This window comes from Vipera berus (assembly GCF_964194415.1).
Source record: "Vipera berus genome assembly, chromosome: 4".
NCBI classification, from domain to species: Eukaryota; Metazoa; Chordata; class Lepidosauria; order Squamata; family Viperidae; genus Vipera; species Vipera berus.
This window is the reverse complement of record NC_138206.1, coordinates 97,456,926-97,470,445: the sequence shown is the minus strand read 5'-3', so window position 1 is coordinate 97,470,445 and position 13,520 is coordinate 97,456,926. Positions and strand designations below refer to the sequence as shown.

The 13,520-nt window shown below is 34.3% G+C and overlaps 1 protein-coding gene across 3 annotated transcripts in view; it reads left to right on the top strand.

Moving 5' to 3' along the window:
- The window catches only part of DOCK9 (dedicator of cytokinesis 9), a 125,885-nt gene extending 116,339 nt beyond the window's left edge, over positions 1 to 9,546 (top strand). The window contains exons 47-54 of one of the 3 annotated variants that reach the window (XM_081327643.1): positions 436 to 549; positions 1,657 to 1,692; positions 2,342 to 2,488; positions 2,797 to 3,007; positions 4,271 to 4,461; positions 4,948 to 5,048; positions 5,136 to 5,274; positions 8,333 to 9,546. In XM_081327643.1, the coding sequence (XP_081183769.1) occupies positions 436 to 549; positions 1,657 to 1,692; positions 2,342 to 2,488; positions 2,797 to 3,007; positions 4,271 to 4,461; positions 4,948 to 5,048; positions 5,136 to 5,274; positions 8,333 to 8,455 (1,062 nt within the window). In that variant the 3' untranslated portion in view covers positions 8,456 to 9,546. Of the gene's footprint in view, positions 1 to 435; positions 550 to 1,656; positions 1,693 to 2,341; positions 2,489 to 2,796; positions 3,008 to 4,270; positions 4,462 to 4,947; positions 5,049 to 5,135; positions 5,275 to 6,926 lie in introns of all 3 variants that reach the window. The other 2 variants (XM_081327645.1, XM_081327644.1) reach the window with 2 other exon arrangements.
- The last annotated feature ends 3,974 nt before the right edge of the window (positions 9,547 to 13,520 follow it).

Genomic DNA, 13,520 nt, shown 5'->3' with positions numbered 1-13,520 from the left:
TGCCTCAATGGTCATAAGTGTGAAAAATAGTCATAAGTCACTTTTTCAGGGCCGTTGTAACTTCAAATGATCACTAAACGAATGGTTGTAAGTTGAAGACTACCTGTACAAATAGTCATTGAGACTCAAACTCATATTAGGAGGTCTATCTTTTTCTATACATCTTTATAGACTTGAGGTGATTACAGTTAATTTATTCAGTTGCTATATAGTCCTGCCTAATTTAATAAATGTTGCGAATGTTGGCTTTTTCAACAGACATCACTGCTAGTAATTTAAAAAGTTAATTTCACATGAAACCCTTTTTTGTTCTATTATAAGAAAACCTGATTTTGAATTTTTAAAACTTAAGTGGATAATACATTTTATTCTATTTCTAATAACCCAAATGTATTGATGTCTTTATTTACAAAAACATTTCCCATCTATTTTTAGAAGTTAGCTCATCTCTATGATACATTGCACCGGGCATATAGCAAAGTTACCGAAGTTATGCACACAGGAAAGAGATTGCTGGGAACGTATTTCAGAGTTGCCTTTTTTGGACAGGTGAGCACTCTCTGCTGTAGCCTTTGCTACAGTACCAACTAAACACCTGAAAGAATGCAATATACAGGTAGCTCTCACTTAGCAACCACAATTGAAACTGGCAACTATATCACTAAGCGATGCAGTCACTAAATGAAACACAATATGATTGTGATGGACATTCGTCACTTCTCATTCAGTCGTTAAACAACTCACCCCAGTTGTTAAGCGAGACAACACATGAGAGTGACTTGCAGTTTTACTGCCAACTTCACCAGAGAGTCTGCTTGTTGGAAGCTGGTTGTGAAGTGCACAAGTGGCAATCACGTGACTGCGATATGCTGCAACGGTTGTAAATTCCTGTTGATTGTGAAGTGCCCTAATGTTCATTATGTCACTGCAGGGCCGCTACAATGATCATGAACATGGTTATAAAGTTGTAAAGGACTGGTTGTAAAGTTACTTTTTCAGCACCATTGTAATTTTGAATGGTCACTAAACAGCAGGGCAGTTGTTAAGCAAAATCTACCTGTATTCTAATAGCATGCTTTTAAAATCTGTTGTGTCTCTTTCTATTTGCATGTACTTTCAATTAATGTGTATAGAACTAACAACTGTATTCTGGAAAGGACAATCTTTTCATCAGTAAACTTTATGCTTTTTTCTTTTTTTCTTTATGATTACTTTCTTAAGGCAGCGGTAAGTTTTCTAATAATATCGATATAAAATTATTAAACATATTATTTGGTGTTCTGATCTGGAGAGGTTTATTTCTCTGTTTTTATGAAAATATATAATTTCACTTGGAAAACATGTCTCTGTACTTACGCATACTCACAAATTTACCATGATATATATATATATATATATATATATATATATATATATATATATATATATATATATATATATATATATATATATATATATATATATATATATATATATATATATATATATATATATATATATATATATTTCCTTTGCAACCAAATAAAGTAAATTGTGTATATAAATATATGTGTATGTGCACATTGGAGAAAAATGTGTGTTGGTGATAGAAATTAAATTATGACAGGACTGAAACATATAACACTCCATTTATTCTATTGTCTCTTATGACTATAGCAATACCAGTTTACAGACAGTGAAACAGATGTGGAGGTAATTACAAATATTGGTTTTTAAGTGTGCAGTGCAGTAAACATTACTGCATACAAGCTTAATCTGGTGTGGATATTGTTGTCAATTTAGCCTGCATTTTAAACATTCTATGCTGTATTCCCTGCATCATTTCATTTTCAAATACAGATATTTATTTCTGTAATTTATAAAACAATAGATCTGCTTTCTAGATGAAAACACCTGTTTCACCTTCCATGGAACCTATTCAAAATAAAGAAATAAATCATGTGTATGTGAACAATGATGATCCATAGCATTTCCTAAAAATGAGACAGAATTCAGTTAAATTAACCCTTGATTCAAAATTAACTTGGGTTGTACTGCATGACGTGATGAAACTTCAAAATAACACAAATATTTTAAGCATGGGCTAGTGCTTTGGCATGTGAAACAGGCGTACGAACAATATTTTGGGGGAAAATGAATGTTCCTGAAAACATTAACCTTAACATCACATATAATTACAACATTCACTACATAGTGGTATGTATTCATTTTAATGCACTTCCACTGCTTTATATTCAATATTTTTTTTCCTTCATCCTTGACATTAAAGACTGACATTGCATTAAATACTGAATATTTATATGATCAGAATTTAACTGTTCTGTGTTATTTTTTTCTAAAGGGATTCTTTGAAGATGAGGATGGAAAAGAATATATTTACAAAGAACCTAAGCTCACATCTCTTTCAGAAATTTCCCAGAGGCTACAAAAGCTCTACTCAGATAAATTTGGATCTGAAAATGTCAGGATGATCCAGGATTCTGACAAAGTAGGACTACATATTATTTTATTATGAACTGAAGAAGCTGTAACAAAATCTAAATATAGTAAACCTAATAAATAAATTGAACCATCTCTTCTGTTGCCATTGCTTAAATAAAATAAAATAAGACTTTGGTTCAATAATTGTAATAAAGCTAGGCTGAGCTTAGTAGTACTACTGAATACATCAAAGTTTTTATGTCAATTTTTCCACAAAATAGTATGTTTTTAGTTGTCATGAAAGTATTACATCAAGCCTTAAAATAATAAACTATATATTCATAACAGCATTGTATTATCTACAATTTTTTGAAGGTAAATCCTAAGGATTTGGACTCAAAATATGCTTATATTCAAGTTACGCATGTAGTTCCATATTTTGAAGAAAAGGAATTGCAGGAAAGAAAAACAGAGTTTGAAAGAAATCACAACATCCGCCGATTTATGTTTGAGATGCCTTTTACTCAGCTGGGTAAAAGACGAGGTGGAGTGGAAGAGCAGTGTAAACGACGCATCATTCTTACAGGTAGTGCAGAGAAAATGCAGCACTTGTTTCTCCTGTCACCCACCTGCCCCCAAATTGAACTTATTTTCTTCCCCTCAAATTTTACAGCAATCTCTGTCTTATTAAAGGTTTGATGTGATTATGTCTTACCAACTCTCAATTCCATTTTGCAGGAAATTGGTATAGGTTTTTTTTTCTACCAAGGATATGTAGGATTGAAACAATCATATTAACTCTACTCAGGCACTTTTATGAACATATGAGTGTTGGAAACTAATACAGGAGATGCTGTAAACATTGTTCTACTTTTATGCTGACTTTGAACTATTTAGCTGGGCGTCCTGAAGGAAATTAGTGTCACATTCTTATAAATATGAATGTAGTTCATGTTTTATTAGGATCTTAGAGAGGCAGTGCAAACGGTGTAAGGATTGAGTTAATACGATGTGTTATGTAATAGCAACTACAATTAGTATCAATCCCCCAAGGCAAAAATCACCAAAGTTAGATATAATATGCTTTAAGATATCATTTTACAATTGCAAAAGTAGGTATCATTTTATGAAAATAGTATTTTATCATCCCAATACATTCACTAAAAGTTATGCTGGGATTGGTCATAGCTCTGTAGTGAGAGCATTCTGTGATAAATACAGATTACTTCTATAATGTCCTAAGCCAAGACAGTGTTATTTTGAATTTTATAGTTCAGATTTTCTCTCTCTGGAGGAGACTACCTAGGTTTCTTAAGAAGGTCCGATTCTTTAAATTAGGCATTAAAGCATCATTTGCAACAATTCTAGTGGAAAAGATTGTTTTGTGTCTTCACATTTTTAAATCCCTTTTGATTTATGGTAATATGTCAGGCATTCACATTATAAGTATGCTTGAGTCTCATCTTTTATTCATGTCCTGTCCTTTTAAACAAATGTAAGCCTACAAAGAGCTGATTTTGCTGCAGAACTTGATTTTTATTGCCTCTCAATTGCCATAAGTTCAGTTATTAATATGTCAAGGCCAGGTTATATGCTGACATGACTACTCTTGCACCATGATTATTGATTGCTTAAGTAAGATTGGATAGCTTTAGAGATGTTTCTTTCACAGCAAGAAACCAAAACATCCTAGTTTCTTAGATGACAATCTGTAAATTGCTCTCAATTTTTACTATACTTGAGTTACTATAAAAAGAGTTACATTAACAGTTAAAAAATAGTGTTTTGTTTTCAAAACTTTGTGATTGAAATTAACCACATACTTAATCATATTATTTTCTGTCTCTAGTTATAAATTGTTTTCCATATGTAAAAAAGCGGATTCCCATAATGTATCAACAATACAAAGATTTAAATCCAATTGAGGTAGCCATTGATGAAATGAATAAAAAAAATGCAGAACTCCGGCAACTTTGTTCATCAACTGAAGTTGATATGATCAAACTTCAATTAAAGCTGCAGGGTAGTGTTAGTGTCCAGGTAAGTGCCATACATTTTTTATTCGGTATGTTTCCTTTATTTTTTAACCCCTAAACTATTTTCCTTCCTTTATTATTCAACTACTATTCATTATATTAAAATAATAACCTAAATTATCTTAATCTAATCTAAAAAAGAGGAATGGATTTGATCTGGTCTACATTGAGTTACACTGTGTCTTACAGTGAGACTTCCTTTTTGTAAGTAGCCTTATTCAGATGGAACACTTCATCCTATTCTAAATCACACAAGAGTTGTATGAGGCATTGAGCAGATTCCCAGCTATGGATTGCCCCCTTCTACTACTTGTGTCTGTGTGATTGGTAATGGACAAGCAGAATTTCTGTCTAGTTAGAAAAATACTTCCAACTGTCAGTGACATTATTTATTTTTCCACAGAGTATAATATGTATCGTAGGAGATTCAGGACATTCATCTAATATTATTACAGGAGGGGAAAAAATAATAGAGCAATTTTTGTTTTAGGTTAATGCTGGTCCATTAGCATATGCAAGAGCTTTCTTGGATGATACAAGCACCAAAAGATATCCAGACAATAAAGTCAAATCATTGAAGGAAATTTTCAGGTAAACATTCTGAAAATATTTTTTTCTTGGAAATAAGATACTTGAATGCTTTCAACTTCATTTTGTTTTACTTCATTTTCATTTCAGACAATTTATTGAAACTTGTGGGCAGGCTCTAGAAGTAAATGAACGGCTTATAAAAGAAGATCAGATAGAATATCAAGAAGAAATGAAAGCTAACTATAGAGAGATGGCAAAAGAACTCTCTGAAATTATGCATGAGCAAGTATGTACTGAACTTCATTCAAGATATTCTAGATTATCCTGTGTTTAAGAAGCATATCTCCGTGCCATTTATCAGAGTTTGGCTATCTTAATTTTTGTTTGCTTGGGTGTATGTGTGTATCGCAGACAAAAACATAAATTATATAGTTTTAAAAAGACACTTGAACAAGAGAGGTTGTGCCTTATTTTAGTTTTTCCCTTAAAGTTGACATAAAAATAAGTTTGGCAACTTTTTTTCTCTCACACTTTTCTCAATACTGTCCTGCTAGGAAATAAACAATAGACACTAAGGTGAATTATAGTAACATTTGCAGCATAATACTCAGTAACAGTAGATTGCCATTAGTCACATTTCTGTTATCAGCTTCTTAGTAAAATTAAATCTTTTCTGCCAATACTATGTTTGTACAACATGTAAGCACATGTTCAGCAATAGCACACTGTATATGCTTGCTACTTCTTGACATGTTTAAAGTAAACATACAAGGTAATTTAAAAAACATCATTTTCCTACAGTAGGCTTAGAGTACCTCTGTAGCATGGATCAAATTGCCAACCAGTCACATTCAGCCCACCACTTTCTTCCCCAAGTCAAGGCAGAGAATTAATTTTTTTCTGATTAGGAGATATTTGGACATGAGAACAGCTTTTTATTACTTTGCAATCTGATGATACCACTTTAAAAAATCCTTCTACTTTGTATTGTGGAGGACCATTTTCAAAGAGAGTTGGTGAAAATGTGTTATTCTTCTAAATGCCTGCAGACTCCTCCATATTAATTACCCCTGCACTGGAACTGTACTATATTAACAAATATTAAATATTTGTCTTGTACTGTAAAGCAATAGTTAATTATAAGTCTAATTATTATGTGGGGAAGCATTATAGGAAGGGAGTGTTTTATGTCTGAAAAATCTGCATATATTTGTTCATGAATGTGTGAATGGGATTCAGACAATCACATTGGAGGGTGGACCTGCTACAAGGAGGGTGGACCTGCCATTACTGCTATGCAACCCATGTCCTTTTCCAAAAGCAATTTAAATCCTGCTATAATTGGAGCCACTCTTAATATATCTGATCCCCAGGGCATGGTACAGACTCTGTGGGTGGTGGCTGGCTTGAATGCCAATAGTATATGAAAATCTCTCAAGCTTTCAGGAGGGAATAGAACAGGGGTGTCAAACTTGCAATGTCATGTGATGTTTTGCAATGTATTGCAATTTTTTCCCCATTGCTGGCAATGGGGTGGGTGCGGTTTCAGCATGATGCATCTGGCCCAGGGGCCGGCAGTTTGACACCCCTGAAAAAGAGCAACCAATTTCTCATGAGATTTGCAATCTGGAAGATTTAAACCATTCAATTGTCTCTATGTAGTGCTCTTAGAGACTTCCAGTTATGAAATAATAATCTTGTATTTTAAAAAAGTTGGGAATCAACATCTGTTGAACTCTTAATTGAAATATCTTACATCTTTAGCTTATTATTTTAAAGGGTGTACTCCTTTTTTGCAAAGTTTAAATATCTATTTTGCTTTCCTAAATTAAACAAATTTTCTTTGAGAAAAGTGTTATCATATTCCATAGAAACCTTAATGGGCATCTCTCTTTCTTCCTTTTCTTTTTCCCTATGCTGCTTTGAAAATGTGATCAGCTGGGATGGTAATATCTTTTAGTTTCTTTCTAGTTTTCTGTTGTCTTTTAGTTACATTTTATTTGACTTTAACTTATTAACACAAGACAAATTGCATTATCCTTGTTTATATGGCATATTCAGTTTGTTTCTAATAAATGTAGTAATTACTCATTCTCTAGCCTTAGTTTACCATACAGGTAGTGTAGGCAGTCTTCCCTAAGCAAATAACTTCAAAATACTGTACTCTACAACTCTTGACATCCCTAGCCAACAGGATGTAGGACAACTCTGCATGGCCAGCTCACCGCCACCAGCTCACCATTGCCAAGTCGCCTCTGTCAATTCATTGCCACCAAGTTGCTGCAGGACAACTTCACATGGCTAACTCAGAGGGGCAACTCATCATGGGTGGCCAGAGGGAGAGCTGGGCAAGCAAGCAGGTGGGGGAGGGCTTCCCATTTTCACACCTCTTCCGCCATCACCCCAAATTCAGGACTGAAGAGACCAGGGATGGTGGTGGTAGGTGGTGTGAAAATGAGACACCCCTGCTGCCACCACCTCCCCATCACTCATCCTGCCTGCCTCCGTCCCCGGTCTCTTCAACCCAAAGCTTGGCCGCAGTGGCGCTGGTGGCCAGGGAAGTGAAAATAAGCCATCGCCACTCTGCACTCTGTCCATCCGCTCGTTCACCCAGCTCTTTCTTCGGTTGCCTGCAGCAAGTTATCCCCACAGCAAGTTGGCCATGTGGAGTTGTTCTGTGGCGACTTGGCGGTGGTGTATTGGCAGAGGCAGCTTGGCAGTGGCGAGCTGGCGACGGTGAGCTGTCCATGCTGAGTTGTCCCTTTCTGTAGCCAGCATAATTACTGGTGATTGTGACTAGGAATGGTAAGAATTGCAGTCAGAGCTAACTGCAACGTATTTGATAACAAAAGCAAAAATAAGTTCTGAAAAAGTTCATTTTGTGTGCTGACCCCTTCCCCCCACTTACTTTTATTTTCACTTTTGTTTAATCATACCTTAACATACTATGCAGATGTGAATATGGTAGTTAATATTAACTGTGATTGATATAAGTACGTGAGCTTACAAAACCTGTATGACATTGCATATTTTTCAGTTATTCAAAAAAAAATTGAGCAATGAAAGACTTATATTGATCCATAACTACTTTGCCACTATAGAAGTCAGCCAGTCCTCATTGCAATAATGTATATGGGATGTATAGTCCCTTTAAATAATTGGGGTGGTGTCATCAGGTAAATTATTTTGTCTTTTTTAAAATTCATAGACGGATGATATGCTGTTCTCATTTTAAAAATTACATTTATGCAAGGGATAGCCATAATTGGCTGATACCCTAACTGTTATTATTCTTTACAGTGTTTTCAGCCTGTGTGTTAAGACATCCTTTTTTTCTTTTTAAGATTACTGCTGTGGAAGAAAAGGCCAATGCAATGTCCAACTCACTACACATTTTCAATGCCATTAGTGGGACAGCAACAAGCACAACAGTTCATGGGATACCCAGCTCTTCTTCAATTGCATAACTGTTTTATACATGAAAGTACCTTGACTTTGGAACAAGAGGGTTTGGGGATAGCTTGCTAACTCAGGATAAAATCAAAAATTGTGAAAGAACTATGCAGATTCTAGTTATTGTATCAATCAGGTATAAAGAAATAAGACATCAAAAGTGCACAGATTTTATACTATGCTTGCAATATTATATGTTCTGAGAAGTATTTAGGAAAACTGATCATATAAGGATTTCATGAAGTGAACGGCACAATGTAGGCAGATTTGAAACGTGTGTAGACACAAACTTATGAGAGTGTTGCTGAAGTTATGCACATATGACCTGATTAAAGTATTAACCACTATGGACTAAATAAGCACTAAACAGAGGTGTTAAATGTAAGTAGAAGTAGCTTTTTATAATGTTAACTAACAGTTGTGTTCTATTTTGTAACTTACTGGCATTTTGGAGAGCTTATAAGCTTAACATGAATCAAGCATTTGCTTCCAATCAAAGGTGATTACACGATATTATCTTAAACAATAAATGTAAAAGTTTGTTAATACAGCTTATAAGGTCTATATAAATGTATTGTATTTTAAATATTTTTAATGTTCATGCTCACTTTCACCCTTTTACAATTGTGATGGATTCATGTTCATTCCAAGTAAATGCTCTATTTTCTTTTACATTTTATTTGTATATATATATATAAAGTGCAATATGAAGTTGTATACACTTTCTGTAACATTATGCACTGTTTAAAAAAACAACAACTAATTTTGCCAAAGTGATGGAATATAAAAATGGTGATAACTACTGTGGAAATGGTGATGTAATTTAAGGCTTTTGTTATGTTGCTTGAAGACATGAATAATTTTATACCGGAGAAAAGATAAAGGTTTTAATTTTATTTAACTGGAATCACTGTTCTGCTGTAATTAAACATTATGTTTAACATCTATATTTTTTAAAAAGTTAATTTATGTGCAATTTATTTGGATCTTTTTATTTTGCAAAACATCACTAAAATCAAGTATTACGTTATTTTAATAAATGATATTTTCATATTCTTTTTTGGACATATTTGGTTTAGGTTTTGTGCTATTCTTAAGATTTGCAATAAATGATACTACTCATAAGTGTAACTTGGAAATTCTGATTTTTTTATATAGTGATGTTCATAGATATTATTACTGGTACAATAGCTAGATTTCTTGATGTTTTAGATAGTTATTTAGTTAAATTCCTTGATGTATGTGTTAGAAACTTAATGATTTCCTCCAGCTGAATTACATCTTAGGATACTGAAGAAACTTGCTGAATATCTGATAGAACTTTATACATTTTGATCCTGGATAATGAATGAAATGCCAAATTCAAACAAAATCTTAAAACATGGGAAAAAGGAAGATCCAGCGAACTAGACCACTCAATCTGATAGGGACCTAAGAATTTCTAAAGTAGATCATAAGATAATTGACCAACATGTATTTTCAAAATAATAATTGCCAGAAAATACTAGAAGAAATCTCATCGGATTACTTAAATTCATTTTTATGAAATATTTTAACAGATTGTTTCAACAAAATATTTGAAAAAGTACCCTATATGTTAAATGATGGTATGACAAGTGAGAATTAATTATCCCTTTAGGAATCATCAGAACTTTGTTATGTACAACATGAGCAGACAATTAAGTTTCTTTTTTCAGATGTATTCAAAAAATAAAGCTCAGAAAATATCATGGGCTACATCAGAAACAGCTAGGTCAGGAAATAAGGCAGAATTTTTCCTAACAGTTGTCAACCAATTAGAGTCCAAGTGCTGAAACTGCCTTTTCTTCTTGCCTCTTTACAGTTGTGTGTCTTATGGGATAAAATCAGTGGTGGGATTCAGCCAGTTCGCACCAGTTCTGCAAAACTGGTAGCTATTTTTTTTTTGTTGCCCAGGCCCAGAATGGATTTCTGGATGGGGCATCCACACAGACAACCGGTTTTTCACATATTTGAATCCCACCACTGACTAAAATCTAATTTATATCGCAGTTTCACATGGCTAAAATCCAAGGTAAATAATAAAATGGGCATTGGGCACAATTTCTACTGTAGATGAAGGACTGATCATTTCAAACACTTTCTGAGGAAAGATGTTTGTAAGCACAAGGGGGTTGAAATAGAATTTTATATCATAGAAATATATGCAGGTGGGAATGTTAAAACGGCATTCTCTCTGTGGTTTGTAAAGGGATTTTTCCTGCATGCTTATGCCTTTTTATCCAAGTATTTCTGCCTCCAATAATTGCCTGAGAAATTTGGGGGGGGGGGAACTGGGAGGAGGAATCTCTCCCTTTAGGAGAACTTAATTTTTGTTTTGCTTGTGTTTGATTCCAGTTTTCCCAGGTGAAAATCCCAGTTCTTCCTGCTGCATGCCACGACTAGATTAAAAGCCCTATTGATGCCCTACTGATCCTGCATACATGATCATCATTATATGGACAGGAATATAACAAAATGTTTTGTCAGCTATAAATACTCTGAATTGCAATAAGCAATAACAAAATACATTATGAATTTCAATTAACTGGGTTACCTGATAGTGTAGAACAGCGGATGTCCAAATATGTTGTGACGTACACAGCCTGCTTAATCTGTCCTTGTTTTATTGTTGATCCATTACTGTAGTCTTACATTTGCAGTTTCACTGACACATTTTAAGAAGGAGCACACCCTTCAAAGTGTTTCACATCTAGACAAGCAAAACTGGTTGTTGGATATTGCCTGTCCTACATCTTTAGTTTCTCTGGTGCTGATTTTACGCACTAGAGGCTGTTTTCTGCTCCATTATGCAAAGGCCATCAGCTGAATGAAAAAAGAGAAGGGGTTTTTAAATTGACACTGTAATCCAGCTGATCTCTTACATGGACTGTGACAGAAACCTAAAGAGAAAAAAATACAAAATACTTATATTAGTCATGATTAGTCATGATTTAACAATATTGGAAGTTATTGCCTATTTTATTGAGTTTGATTATACTAGGCACACCCCAAGGGAAAAATGGTTAATTTGTTCATAACATTTCAAAGGCAATATATTTGCCAGCCTTTCCTTACTGCTCCAGCTTTTGCCTGTCATTTCAAACTACCAGCAATAAAGGTACAGGTAGTCCTCAACTTATTGCAAATTTCTGTTGCTAAGTGAGATGTTTGCTTTGCCACAGTTTACAATCTTTCTTTTCATATTTGTTAAGTGAATCACTGCAGATGTTAAATTAGTAACACAGTTAAGTGAACCTGGCTTCCCCATTGTCTTTGCTTGTCAGAAAGTTACGAAAGGTGATCAGACGACCCCAGGATACTGTAACCGTCATAAATAAGAGTCAGTTGCAAAGTGTCTGAATTTTGATCACATGACCATGGGAATGCTGCAATGGTTGTGAGTGTAAAAAACGGTCATTATAACTTCAAATGGTTACTAAATGATCTGTTGTGAGTTGAGGACTACCTGTATTTTTTCCCATTAGCTAGCAATGTTGAATGAAACGAATCTGTTCAAGGTTAAGTACCAATACCTAGCCCGGTGGTTCTCACCTTTTCTTCAACATGGACACCCTTTAAATATCTTTTGTGGCCAAGGAACATGGCTATGGACCCCCAAGACTTAACTCTAAATCATAACATTTCTTCCAGGCTTTGTGGACCCTCTCCTGAGCCAATATCGAGACCGCCCAGGGTTCCACGGACCATAGGTCGGGAACCACTGACCTAGCCTATCCTTTTGCATCATCATCATCATCATTATTATTATTATTATTATTATTATTATTATTTAACAAAAATGTGAAATCACAGTTACCAATTCTTTAGCTGGTATCGATCTTTATATACATCACGTTTTCCCCAAGAATCTCGGATTTTATACTATATGGGTGTAGTATATATGCGGATCCAAATGGTCTGGCCTTTTATAATTGACAGATGAAAATTTTGTCAATGCAGGTATGTTCTAAATGCTGTCCAAGATTTTTTGGTATGGCACCCAATGTACCTATAACAAGTTTATTATCATGCATGGGTAATCTACAGTTGGATTCACAGTGTGAGATTGGTGGAAATTTAATAATTCAAGTCTAACTAAAGGCATGACAAAGTATCAACAATGTTGCTTTGGGAGATCTGCCAGAAATTCTATTTGCTTGCAAGCAAGAGCTGGTGGGACTATAAAATAAAGCAATAGAAGATGAAGAAGCTGAAGTGATACGGGATTTTAATTCAAACAGACAAGCACCTGCCATGTGACACTCAAGACTTAACAACTGTCAATAAGGAAGACAGAAAAGTGAATATAGCAATACCTGGAGACAGCAGAAGAGAAGAGAAAGAACTGGAGAAAATCATAAACCATAAAGATCTGCAAATATAAGTAGAAGGATTGTGGCAAAGGAAAGCAAAGATAGTACCGATAATGATAGGTGCCTTGGTGCAATCTCAAAGTATCTGGAGCACCACTTGAACACCATTGGCTTTAACAAAATCCTTATCAGTCAATTGCAAAAGGCAACTTTATTTGGAACAACTGACCCTGTAACAATACCTTTAACACTATCAAACAAATTATGTCTATCCCAGGTTCTTGAGAAGGAATCGATAGGATAAAAATGACAAATCCAGTATAAATATCTGGCTGTGTGATGAACCATAATAATATTCATGTCAAAGGAATAATATACATGCTCATGTCAGAATTATTATAAATCTAGAAGCATAACTGACTTCATTCTTTGAGAGCAAAATTTGAAAAAAATGTTACAAGAGTAATGAAATATTTTGAGTGGGGGACACTTCAACAATATCAAGAGTGTATCATGAGGAAAAAAAGATATTTTTTTGTATTTTTAAAAATTATACTTGCATTAAGGAAAGGAGTAGACACTATAAAAAGAAAAAAGGCAAAAAATGGTAACTATACAGGTCCCAGGATAATGTTGCAAGACCGAATCTGGATCAGTCACCAGGACCAGACATTTTTTCTTCTGAGCTTTCAAACTTGTGATGGAGCCCATCTTCAGGGAACTTCTCTCTACTGGAATATATGCT